The sequence below is a fragment of the Microtus pennsylvanicus genome, chromosome 7 (genome assembly GCF_037038515.1).
Source record: "Microtus pennsylvanicus isolate mMicPen1 chromosome 7, mMicPen1.hap1, whole genome shotgun sequence".
NCBI classification, from domain to species: domain Eukaryota; kingdom Metazoa; phylum Chordata; class Mammalia; order Rodentia; family Cricetidae; genus Microtus; species Microtus pennsylvanicus.
The window spans coordinates 73,979,744-73,993,327 of NC_134585.1; the positions used below are offsets into that span (position 1 = coordinate 73,979,744).

The 13,584-nt window shown below is 41.3% G+C and overlaps 1 protein-coding gene across 2 annotated transcripts in view; it reads right to left on the bottom strand.

The window, feature by feature from the left end:
* Positions 1–13,584, bottom strand: part of Ttll7 (tubulin tyrosine ligase like 7) — a 114,935-nt gene that overhangs the window by 27,985 nt on the left and 73,366 nt on the right. For both annotated transcript variants that reach the window (XM_075981114.1, XM_075981115.1), the window contains 4 exons: positions 12,618–12,822; positions 8,767–8,978; positions 7,739–7,873; positions 5,332–5,412 (listed from right to left, as the gene is read on the bottom strand). In XM_075981114.1, the coding sequence (XP_075837229.1) occupies positions 5,332–5,412; positions 7,739–7,873; positions 8,767–8,978; positions 12,618–12,822 (633 nt within the window). The remainder of the gene's footprint in view (positions 1–5,331; positions 5,413–7,738; positions 7,874–8,766; positions 8,979–12,617; positions 12,823–13,584) is intronic.

The window sequence follows — 13,584 nt, forward strand, 5'->3', positions numbered from 1 at the left end:
TGGACCTAGAAACTCCACAAAGTTGTAGCAATAAACATAGTTCCTGCCAATATTTCCATCATGAAGCTAGACTCTCAGGAAGCTAAGGAATGGGCGGAACCAGTCACCAAAGCCACAGCTTTAATCCTAGCCATGCCTCTTAGCAGACTGAAGACTCATGTGGTCAGAAAAAGACAGAGATAGACAGTAAAGACAAATTCAGATGGGGGAATGCCTCTAAACTGTTTACAGTGTATTTAAAAATATATGTAGGCTTGGGAGAGAAAAGAAATTAGATAGAGAAAGTCCTTTAAAAAAGAAATAGAGTAGCCAGGCATGATGGCATGCCTTTAATCCCAGCACGTGGGAGGCAGAGGCAGGAAGATATCTGTGAGTTTGAGACCAGCCTAGTCTAGTTCCATCCAGAACAGCCAAAGATACACAGGGAAATCCTGTCTCAAAAAAAAATCAAAAATTAAGAAATAAGAATAAAAGAAATATAGTAAAAAGAAAAACCACATAAAGATAGAAAATACACAGAGAATCTGGATAATGTACATTATTGTGCTGTCTTTGAATTGTTTGACTGCTGAGGAAGGAGCAACAGCTACTAAAAGACATCTGATTATAAATGCTGCTGGATTAAACCAACCTATATATTTTAAAAACATCTTGACTTCAAAATTTAAGTCAAAAGACATGTTAATTAGGGAGAGAGGTTCTGCTTTTATTTCCACAGGAAATGAGAGGCTGTGGATTCATTCTCAGTTAAGGAGACTCAGGCTTGGTCAAGGAAGACCCCCTGATCAGTGTCTGACATGAGCGGATGGCCTGGATGACTCAATGTCTCAAAGCACATCTGCTGCAGCTGCTTCTGAGTTCTGCGTCCACAACAGCATCAAGGCTGCTAGCTGAGATGATCAGGCCTCACTGAATACTCCAGTCAGGGCTTGACCATGATCCTAAATTTTCTCAGGGCTTTCAAAGATTACCAGTGTCCCCAATCAGCAGAAAGCAGCCTAGAAAACTATGCCCATATTTCCCCCTCCCCCCAAAAGTGGATTAAAGGCCTGGAATCAGAGCCCAGTTCCATCTCCTTTCCTTACTTCCTTGGGACATGGAGTGAGACATGTCCATCTCTCTCAGCCATCCCTCCACTTGTAAAAAAGATCATTGTACCTGGAAAAATATAAAAACGCATAAACGAACATGGGAAAATGACACCAAATAGCATCTCTTCCTTTCTCTTGGTTCAGTTAACTTTACTCTAGAAATGAGTCATCATAATTTGGCAGAGTCTAAACAAATAGGGATTCTTTGAAATGGGATCTCACTATGTAACCATGGCTAGCCTGGAGCTTGCTACGTAGACAAGGATAGCATTACATGTATATTCATCCAGCTGTCTTTCCCTCCTCAATGTTGGGAGTGTAGGGTTTGCTACTACATGGCTGCTTTTCTTTTTAAAAAAAAATGATGCCAGGTATTATGTAAGTAGGTAGGTAGATGGATAGATAGATAGACAGGTTAATTTTGGGGTAATGAATATGGTACAATATGTATTGTGACTTGCTTCTTTAATATAGGGTATCTTTTTAGGATAGTATCAAATGGAAAACTTCACTGGTTCCTCTCAAAGCCTCTCTAAATTTCTAAATGGGAAGACAGCATAGAAATTTTTATCTAAGACCCTTAAAAGCAGAAGTCAATAAACATGGCTGGACCTTCACATTTAAATAAATTAAAACTAAGTTACAAACTCAATTCCATGGTCACAGTAGCCACATTTCAAGCATTCAGTAGCCTCCTGCAACTGGTAACTACTGTATTGAACATCACAGACACAGACCTTACCCGCATTTGCAGAAAGCTCCTAGGAGCTGGGCTCACAAAATATTGGCCCGGAACTCCTGGAATTTTTATCTCACTTGGCTATTCACATTGGAGCTCACCATTCAGGATGCATGGGGGGAAACAGAGATGAAAAATGGAGTCCATACACACTCAATAGGTTCCCTCTTTTCCAACATGAACATGGTCCATCTTATCTCCAGATAATTCAGAAGGAGAACCAGACAGCAGAAGGCATCAGCCTCCCATAGACACTGCATTGAGCCTGCTTCATGCTGTGCCTTCCCCCGTGACAAAGAATGTTCAAGTTATTTTACTACCATGTTTGTTCCGCCAGTCTTAAGTCACAGGCTTGAATTCTATATTCTACTCATGGACGGTTCTAGAATAGTCTTCAAGCAAATGCAACTGAATTCTATGGATGTTCCAGGTCTTTTTTTACCATAAACCCACTGTGAGCCACTCCAGCTGCTTCTGGTATTTGACTTTTCTAAATAGCACTGTTCTAATGTTGATATGTGGAAATCTTTTCTATTATTCAGGACACGGGCCAGAAATGGTTTTTCCGAGTCACAAGGTTATGAGCACCTGTAATCTAACAGGTCCCGTAAATGACCTTTGTGAAGCATTAGACCCATGTACTGACAGCAGAGTAAAGGCCCTCTTAGCCATGCTAGTCCCGCTGTGTGCAATATCCATCTTATTAATTTTGACCAATATGAGAGTTTCCACCCGCTATTGCTCCATCATTAGTGAGGCCAAGGATCTATTTACATGCTAATTGGCTGTTTGAAGATCCATTAAATTGTCTCTACATAGCCTTCTTATGCACTTTACCGTGCTACTTTCTGCAGACCAGTTTGTCTTTGGCTGATTGTGTTACCTTTCATTTTAGATGCACTAAATCGATCTCTCCTCCTCAAACCACCCCTGCTGGCACAATACCCTCACTCTTTAATTTGGTTTAAGATGGTTTTGTCCCCCCATTTGTATGGTTTTTGGTTTTGATTTTTTAAGCTATGGTTTCACAGTATTGCCCAGAATGATCTGGGACAACCTTGGTGCCTCGGCTTCTTGAACACTGGGGCTATAAAGAAGAACCACTACATGTGATTTTAAGTTTTCATATAACTTGTTGGGACCAATTGAGTCCTGGCCTTCAGCTGCTCTTACCTGCTAGAGCCTTCTAATTGAAGTTACTAGAAGCTGTGCCTGGCCTAGAGGATCAGAGGATGGAATTTTCACCTGTTGGCCATTGACTGCAGGGTATTTAAGCCTCCATGGTGCTATTAAAGAGGGGCTTTTGTACCAGTGATTAGAGGTCCGTGTGTCGGTCTGTCTTTGCGAGTGTTTCCTCAACCTCCAGCCCCTTGCCCGAAGCTCGTGAACTGGGTTCTAGCGCATAGAGCGCAGATGGGGGAGGGCGGTGCGCGGCAATAACTAAACATTTCAGGCTTTCCCTTTAACCCCTCTTTGTCAGGTCTTTCTTAAGACGCTGTTTCCCCACTTTATGACTATAATCATCTTTCTTCATTTCCTTTTGTCTTAATGTTTTTTCATGTTACATACATCATATGTTCCCATCTTACATACATCATGTTTTCCATGTTACATACATCATGTTTCCCATGTTACATACATCATGTTTCCCCATGTTACATACATCATGTGTTCCCATCTTACATACCAATTGTACCCTACAAGGAATTTATTTTGTGTATGATAAGAAATAAGGTTCCTTATTTTCTTGTGAAATAACCAATTGTTTTGACATCATTGCATTAGTTGCTTTTGTTCCTGTGGTACAATGCCCACCTCCCAGTCTTCTCTGCAGCTCTACCTCATTCTCTCCTCAGATCTCACTTTTTCCTGCCATCTGAGACCCCTCATCATCTTCCCTCTGACGACAACAACTGCTCTTGGCTAGACCAAACCTCAGTTTACTCAGGAACTTTGTGCTGCCCAATCCTGGCGGTCCTTCTTCCAGGCCACTGCCATTGAATCATCAACACACAATCATCTTTAGGCAGAAAAACCCTCTCTGGTTTCAATTCTCTCCTCACTACCACCATTTTCTTTTGTCTTCTTCCCCCAATTTCTTGAGACCTGCCTGCAGCAGCTAGAGCTTTTTTTCCCCTTTTCAAGGTACAGTAATTGGATCCCTTCCAGCTAATTTTTGCTCCCCACCATTCCTCGAAATTTGTGATCACCACTAACCTCCATGTTTGCCCAAAATGACAGAGAACTTGGTGCTCACCTCCTAGAGGCAACTTCCAGCACAGCCTATGGCCCACTAGTCTGCCACGAGGATGACGCTCCTGGGCTTCAGTGACACTCTGTCCCCACTGTTTTCCACACTGCACCTCCTGTCTCTTCTCAGTCATCTTCAGAGACCCCTCCCCCAATTCCTACACAGAGGGGATTTCGTTCCCAGAAGCCTCTTATCTTCTAACAAACTCTCCATGTGGTCCCTTCCAGCCTCATTCCTTTAACTACCTTATAGACTCCTAATCTTTCTTATCTCCATTCGCAAGCTCAGTTCTGCCTTCATGTTCATATGAACATCACTTATATCACATTTATCATCGCTTTGATATCTAATCAGTACATCAACATAACATATCTAAGATCAAAACGGGGGACTGGAAAGATGACTCAATGACCCCAAGCATTTGTTCTTGCAGAGTTCCCATGTTTGATTCCTAGAATCAATATGGAGGTTCATAAGTGCACAGAACTTCAGTTTCAGGGAATAAGACACCGTTTTGGACCTCTCTGAGGTCCTGGATGCATGTGGTGCACAAATGTAGACTCGGGCACACACATACACACATAAACCCACATGACAAATGGGCAGAATCCCACCCAGGCTAGCACCACTGTGCTAAGTACTCCCTCGTTCCCGCCTCAGTTACCCTACAAGAATCCTAGCTCCTTTCTATTCCAACTGTGCCACATTCTCTCTGCCGCAATTTGACTCCTCTCAAGTAGTTCTCAGTCCTTTAGAATTACTAATTGAACTATAAATGTTTTCCCAAACTTTTCCAGTCGCCTCTCATGTGCAAAACTAAAACCTGATCTTCTTGTAAGCCATAAAGCTGTCATCTGAGCCCTGCCTCGCCATCCAAGCTCATCTCTTAACGCTACTGCAGCACGTACTCTTTCAGCCAAAAGTGAGTTCATTTTACAAGATAATTAAATTATCATATATAGACACACATATATAGATATGTTAATAAGAAAATTGCCTCTGTGGCCCTTCTGCTCCTCAAGCTAATCTCCACTCATGATCTCTGTTCCTGCCCCGCCCTCTGCCGCCACACGGATCCACAGATTTCCGCACAGCTAAACTGCCTTGTCCTCAATCTACGTTTCATCCTCACGATCTAAATCCTTGTCTAACACAAGCAAATCAATGTTCACATATAAAATTGCTATGAATTTGGCCACAGGTTTCAGCTTAATAAACACACAAAGGGTAAAGGGATGCGTGTCACTCACTTTTCGTTGTTTTACGGAGTCCAATTTTATGAGCCAATATGAAGCCACTTTTGTTTTATAATGCTTCCAGTTATCCATGATCTGTGGGGGAAAGACGTTAACAGATTTAACCTAGAATGCTCACCAAGGCGGTAGATAAATGTGTTAGCACCGATTCTATTAATTTCTGCAGTGGAAACACTTATAGTGAAACTCTACCACTTGCACAAGCCAGAGGTTTTTAATCCAAAGCCTTTTCTTCCTTTTCACTAAGAATAATATCACTCAATGAATATAAGTCAGAAATCTGTAGACACACATATTCTAGACAGAAATCCAGCCTATAGGGTTTTCATCTTGCTATGTTACCCACCTAGTAATAGAATATTAAATAATACACTAAAAGTCAGCCTATATCCAATTAGGATTCTACTAACCCATTCTCTGTATGACCTGTATCACAATAGCATTTCTCAACTTATATTCTAATAGCATATACTGTAGCAAACATTCAAGTCTGGAACACAGTAGACAGGCAGCAAAGAATCTAATGTACAATATTAGTTATGTTTCATTAATTATATATGCCTGATAATCTTCTTTATAATCATAATAGTCACAAATATTAGTTCTACTTTCTCTTCTTCTAATAAAAAATAACCTTAGCAGGGCTGCAGTGATAGCCCAGTGGCTAAGAGCATTTGTTACTCTCATAGAGGACCTGGGCTTGATTCCCAGTATCCATCTGGTGATGCATAAATGTAACTCTTGTTCTAGGGGATTCGACACTTTCTTTGACCTCTGAACATCGGCACACATGTGGTGTATACACATGCATGCAAGCAAAGTATCAAACAAATAAAATGAAAAAATTTTAAAAGAAAATGGCAGATCATAAAAACAAACAGAAAATGATGTATCTGGTGCAAAGTTACTGGTTTTCCTTAAAAATAAACACTGTCAAAATAAGTAACCGCTTATCCAGCTGGTGGCACAGTGCCGTGGGCAAAGGTGCCCACTGCCACGTGTGACAACCGGAATTAGGGCGCTGGGACACGCATGGCAGTAGGAGACAACTGGCTCCCTGAAGTTGTCTTCTGGTCTCCACATCACGCACATACAAACACTAAACAAAAAAATAAGTAAGTGTAATTTAAAATTGTAAAACATATCAGCACAATGCCTGATACTCAACCTAAAGTTTCTTTTGTTGTAGCAAATAGCAGCTCCCCCACAGGCAACATACCACTTTCATGTTTGAAAAGTCTTTATCACCAAAAATGCAAAACATTTGGATACTTTATTATATTATCTAATAACAAAAATATGATGCTCTTATGGATCTTTACAACAAGAAAGCTTTTTCTTGTTTTGTTATTATTTCCATACACTTGATTTATAAAGCAATGTGAACAGTAAAATGAGCCAGTGTAAACTGTGGTTGTTATTCTTCATATCACCACTAGATGGTGCCTTGTCTTCTGGGGAAAAAAAAACACAACCTACTAGACCCTACTCCAAACAGCGTTCTACAGCTGAAGAATGATCTAAGAATGGCCATTTAGAAAGCGTGTTGGGTGCAGGAAAGAAATGTACTTCTACAAAATCATTTCAGTAACCTTAGATTTTCTTTTCCAAAATAGGAGCTGAGCCTCTGAAACTGCCATTTCCAAAGCCTTCACTGGATGGCAAATGAAAATAACCCAGCCTGTTCCAACACATGGTGTGCTAGGCATCACCTTTAAATCTTTCTGTCGTTTCCGAGCAGGGCGCTGCTATTATCCTCGCATCTCTTTTCACCTTAGACTTCTTCAACTCAGTAAACTTTTCCATAGAAAAGTCTATCCTGATATTTCTCTGATCGCAAAGAACAGTTATATGATGTTAATTATTCTCACTTGACAGCCTCATTAGATGACAAAATGTTCCTAATATCTAAAATAAAAGTTTCTGGGGCCTAAAGGGAATAGAATTGCATTTCCTATGCAATTAAGTACAATTCAACAAGAAAACACTTTTGTTTCGATGCATGGGAGCCATGTGTCCATGCACATATGTGTGCAGTGCACATGCATGCTGGTGTGTGTACATGCTTGTGCATGAGCATGCATACCTGTGGATGGCAGAGCTCAGTCCTGGTTGTCTGTCCTCCAGGGGGCAATTACCTTGGATTTTTAAGATCCAAACTCTCACTGGGAACTGGGGCTCACCAGGTACCCTGGGGTAACTGCCATAGAATTACTGAAATCGTCCTGTCTCTGCCTTCCACTTCCCAGGGCTGGGACTACAGGTGCATGTCATATGCTGGGCTCTAACGTAAGTGTTGGGGATCCAACTCAAGACCTCATGCTTGCCCCGCAAGCATTTCGCCAGCGTATCCTGTCTCCCGGTCCCAAGGAACACATGCTCAGGCTTGCTGGATACTCACATCTTCTATCATCAGCTCAGACTCTGCATCCGACTTCCCTGGAAAGCGGATCCTCATGTCCTTCAGCACAAACAAGGTCTGGCTGGTGAGGTCGTCCTCCTGTTCTTTTGTTTTCAATTGCCGCAAAGACTCATTCTTAAATTTGAAAGAATACAGAGATGTGGAGGGGGGTCTTACTTCACTGTGCTAGTATCATTTAAAATATATTTCTAGGTAAAAATGATGTGCTTTTAAATTTTAAATGGACATTTGTGAATTTTTAGCATCAAATTGGTTATTATTAGCAAGGATATATTTTATATTTCCTCCTGGTTGCATTTTACCGTGCTCAAGGTATAAATCTTAAATATGAGTATTTTTAAAGGACTTCCTAGTCTCTTTCATTTACTGCAAATTCTTGGTTTATAAAATAAAATCAGTCATTGTTATAAAGTGAATGAAATCGCTTGATTTCCTGAGTTTTACCCTGGGAGACATCAGTGTTAGTGAAACAAAGACTTTAACTAAATCTCTGGTCTAGCTCCAGGAAAATATAATAGACCCACAGACTACCTCAACTATAAGTTTCTGTAGTTTATGCTGAAAAGGGGATATGACATGTTAATTTAGTATTCAGAAAGCATTCTGAACAGTATTGTAACCAGGCTCTATAAATATAATTTATCAGTTTTTAAACTACTGATCTAGTATTTTAAGAGTTATTTTCCATACAATAAATGTGCTTGTGTCTACAGATGCCAATAAAACACTGCAGAACCATGCATTTACTCGAATGATTGCCAACAGCATTACCCTCCTGTACCAGGAAATGGAAAATAAAGCAATGCTTCTTTCTACACGTCCTTGAGATCTGTGATATGATGGGGTCTACGATACGTGAACAATACAATTTCCAAAGGTCAGGAGTCAAAATGCAGAAGAAATCAGGGGTTCCACTCATCATCTGCTCAACCAATCCCTTTGCCACCTACATTCTGAGTACAGTGTTTTCTGCAACCTTGAAAGGGCACAACCGATCAATAGCTTACCACCAGAGAGTGGGAGCTGGAAGAGCTGGTATCGGTACTGTTAGGCAGGTGTCTCGTGTAGGAGGAAGCACGGTTTAAGGAATGTGACCGAGAGGCTGAAGTTGGTCGTGCTAACGGTATCACTTGTTGAGAAGAAAAGGGGCGCACATCCCCGTTGGAAGGTAAGTGAGCAGAGATGGACCGAGGGCAGCTGACGGAACGCCTCATGGAATCTATCGGTGATGGAGAAGTGATGCTGTTAGTACACTTTCCTCCCTATTCGGTCACCATAGACTAATGATTAGACCAGGCGGCAGCTGGATAACAAGGGTCAAACCCTAGACGCCATCACAAGAGGGGAAATTTGGAATTAATTCTTCAATTTGAACAGCGTACATGGTACAAAACAGTTCTGGCATAGGAAGAACGAACGGTTGCACCAGGGAATGCTGCAGACAGGACTTCAATTCTAAGTTCTTAATGTGAGAAGCATTCGAGAAACAAGGAAGGGGATGCACACTCATGAGGCACTTGTGAGCCAGGCATCTTCCAAGGTCCTGCACCTTAATGTCATGCTTCACGGAAACCTCTGCAAGGGGTGTGTGTGTGTGTGTGTGTGTGTGTGTGTGTGTGTGTGTGTGTTCATGTATGTTGAGTGCAGGAACACACAAGCCACAGCACACATAAGGAGTTCAGTTTTCAGTTCCCGCCTTCAGCCTTGTTTGAGACAAGGTCTTCTCACCATCATCACTCACAGCTGTGGACACAAGAGTAGCTGTCACCCGAGGACAGGGATTCTTCTGGCGTCACCCCTCCCCCGCATCTTGCCATAGGAACACAGAATTACAGACATGCGACTGAGCCCGGCATCACCTGGTTTCTGGGAACCCGCACTCAAGTCCTCACACTGACACTGTGATTATTTCACCCACTGCACCATCTCTCTAGCCAGGAGAGGAAATTTCTATTGTCTGTTTTTCCCAAAGGACCACAGCAAGATGGTGGCCAAGGTCAGCTGCCTAAAGTCCTCACCACTGAATGCTAACAGCCTCCACTTTCCTATAATGCCACCATTATCTATTAGCCTTGGGTGGAAACTGGCTGTTAGAGTCTCTGTGTAGGTTGGAGAGTTTACATTTTGCAGCAAAGATCACAGGAAGAAGGAGAGGAGAACAGAGACAGGGTAAAGAGATAAGGTATAGAATCCAAGGCCAAGACTTAGAGTCACAGAACATAAGAATATTATGAAGAATATCTGAATGTAATTTAAATACAATAAACTAGTAAAAAAAAAGCTGCAGCAAACTGGTGTAGTCTTATTCTCTCTCTCTCTCTCTCTCTCTCTCTCACACACACACACACACACACACACACACACACACACACAAATAATTTCAACAGCAAAATATTTAAGTGAAGAAAAAAATTAAGTCAAAGAACAGGACTGTTACCAGAATAAATATCTAATGAAGCCATCAACTATCTGCCCTTGTGCATTCTGGGAACACTGATGAAAGTGAATTACATGGCCATGGTAAGCTGCGGCTCATGACCTGGAAAAAGATAATTGCTCAACACTGTCAGCGTTTTTATCTTTTCTTCTGCTCGTTTGTCCTGAAGATTCTCCATTCTGAATTTGTTCTCTGTTTGGAGAATAGATCAGTCTTCATTAAGGAAATATTTTAATTAAACTCACATGAAGCCAGGTTGCATACCCAAATATCTCTCTTCATCGGCTGTTGAAAAGAATTCAAACTTCGTAAAGGTGATAGTTATGAATGGCAGATTTAGGGGTGCACTTCTAAAAGATACTGGGAACATGTGGTAAAAGTAAAACTATGTTCTGGAGAGCATAAAATACACGCTCATTCAAGTTTTAGGAGATGCTGTTTAAAAACAAACAAACAAAAAAACCTTGTTTATTGCAAGTATTAACTTCCTTCTGTACCTGTGACCCAGCACTCTTTAACAGTCACTGTATAGGAACAGAACACCGGCCAGTTTACCCTTAAAAAATATTAGTTACAAAGGTCACATATTTAACATACAACAATAATACAAAGGTCATGTCTTCAAAAAAAATTCTAAACCATTTGCTCCAAGCTACACTGTAGGTCTACCATCTTTGTAAGCCTAAGGTAAGGATTGAGTAAGTAAAACCTGCTCATTGGTCAGAAGGAAATACCTTCTCAAATCAGCTCAGATTTTTGCTTTTCACCTACATACCTGGAAATTCAGACAAGAAAACTAGAGTAGTTTGATATACTGGTGGTAGATTAGGAAACATAGTTGTGACTTAACATCTATAAATTATGGGAGAAGAAAGTCTTTTATGTTATGTGTGAAGCTATAATAATACCCTAAGTCCATTGACTGCATAAGAAAGTGTTACTCTTGGTCTGGATTTTGTCCTTGGTCATCAGTTTATAGAGGATTTGTGATTATGAGACTCCTACTGTAAGATTAAAGAATGAATACGAAACAAAGTGAAGCCCTTGCTATAATCTCTGCCTAAATATACAGTAAGGATATAAATATGTAATTGGATTAGACTTACTTAAAATTTCTACATCAAAATGTGTTTTAATTCTGTCTCCTACTTTATGATACTCTATCTGACCAGGGCTCTTTAGACTATTGGCCCCAGAGCATAGAACAGTCCCAGAGTTGTAAAACTCTATGGAAAATTTCCTCTCCCTGACCCATAGCCCTCGTAGGTTCAAGCTATGAAATAATAGTCACATTAGCTAACAGGCAAGCGATCTAAAACCCAGCAAAATCTCAACATAAGAATGTCAGATTCCAGAATAAAAACTGAGTCATACCATCCAGAGACACACTTACGGGATCCTTAAGGAAAAGAAGCGAGGGAGTATAACTTACAATTGCTGATACTTGGAAAATTTCCGTCAATATGATGGAACACGGTACATTGTTTCCTATCCAAATATACAAACCTTCCTTGACAAGAGCAAGGGAACATGTGTCTCTATGGAATATTTGGGGAGAAATAAAACCAAAGTGCTGTTTCTCTGAATTCTTCATGTTTTAGTTCTTCTTTCCTTGGGGCTCTTTGCTACAAGTCTCGAAGGCCAGTTTTAAAACACATTATCAGGCCCCATATATACTAAACATTGCTGGGAATCAGATGTGCAAAGGCTCCAGCTATGTTTACTGCAATGCTGAGCTGGTTGCGTTGAAACCTTGGGACACTGTGTGCTATGCAAATGGCTGTGTGACATGGGTGTTAAGATAGTCCTAGTTCAGAAGTGGCAGCAAGAAGGTGGTTTTTTTTTAGGAAAATGGAGATAATTAGGTTCTATATTTGAGGGTGAGTGCCACATCAAGAGGCCAGACCGTGGATATCTGGGATTGAAGAAAGGAAAAGAGAGTGAAAATAGAGGGAGAGAAGAGAGAAGTTGGTTGCTTTCCTAAATACCCATGATGTGCCCAAAGTCCTGATTGACTGCTTACCCAGGATGGAAGTGAGAAGGAGCAAAATTCAACTGCTTCAGAGCTAGGTGACAGTGCCAAACGAAGTGACAAAAGGTAGACACTGAAGCAGAGATGATGTGGCCCCCAACGAAAACTCATTCTGCCTGAAAGAGTTGTCACATGTTTCTAAAACCCATGCCACAACTGAGCATACGAACTATAGAAGATAGGAGGAAGGAGCCTTAGTCCCATCCAGTTACTACTTGTAAAGTCTGAGAGGGGACGGACTGGGCTCTGGCCAGGTAAAGAACACAAGGGGTAGAATACGGGTCCCCTCACACATGACAACACTTCTTTTGGCCCAAGGACTTTTTATTGAGTTCAAGAGTTTCAATTCTATAGCTCTTCGTGTATCAACGTAGGAGAGATTGACTTACTGGATTGTTGAATTAGTTTGCAGTGACTGGTGTGTTTAAGGTTATATGGGGCTTGTTCTCGTCTCTTCTGGCACAGTTCCTTTTCATTCTCATCCAGTTCTGAACTGCTGCTGCTGCTGCTGCTGCTGTCATAGCTGCTCTCGCTGCTGTAGTAAGACTTCTGTTTCTTCATCACCTCCGCGCATTCTGGCATGCAACACAGGGGCTGAAACACAGTGACATGCCATGCACTTAGAATCCCCTGGATAGTCATTATTTTTAATCCCTCCCTCCCCATGCTCGCTGCCTATTGGTGAATATGGAAGTCTCTCCTACTGCTTGGTACTTTTTAGCCAATAGAGCACACACTGCTGTGAAGTTTCCTTAAATACTCCTTCTCCAATTATATCGCTCAGTCCTGATGAGGACAATGCTGTTTCTATATAACTGCAATTAAAAAGTATAGTTTCTGCAAACAAAGAACAAAAATATTTGATCGAAAAAATATAACTATCATAAGTCATAATCTGCTTTTGTTCACTCTACTTAGAGGTGCTGTGGGAACTCCTTCAGCCAATAACCTTTAAGATACCAGATACTATAAATGCAGCTGTAAAACGTGCCATGCATGTTCTCTCTCTCTCTCTCTCTCTCTCTCTCTATCTCTCTCTCTCTCTCTCTCTCTCTCTCCCTCCCTCCCTCCCTCCCTCTGCTGCTCAATTCAGTTCCTGTTCCCCATTCATGCAGAGGACTGTGATCTGTTGTGAGTCTACCCCTAAATAAAGAACCCCTTATTATACTCAGTTCTGAGCTAGTGTGGGACTACTTTATAGCATCCATCTACACAGAGAGATTAGACATCAAGATTCATCCACTCAAAAGGGAGTGGGGATGGGGAGGGAGAAAGACAGGCAAGAAGGACAAAGGAACTATGTAGTAATAAGGGCGGCGGGGCTGCGTCCCCAAGACCCCAGCCGCCTGCCCGGCT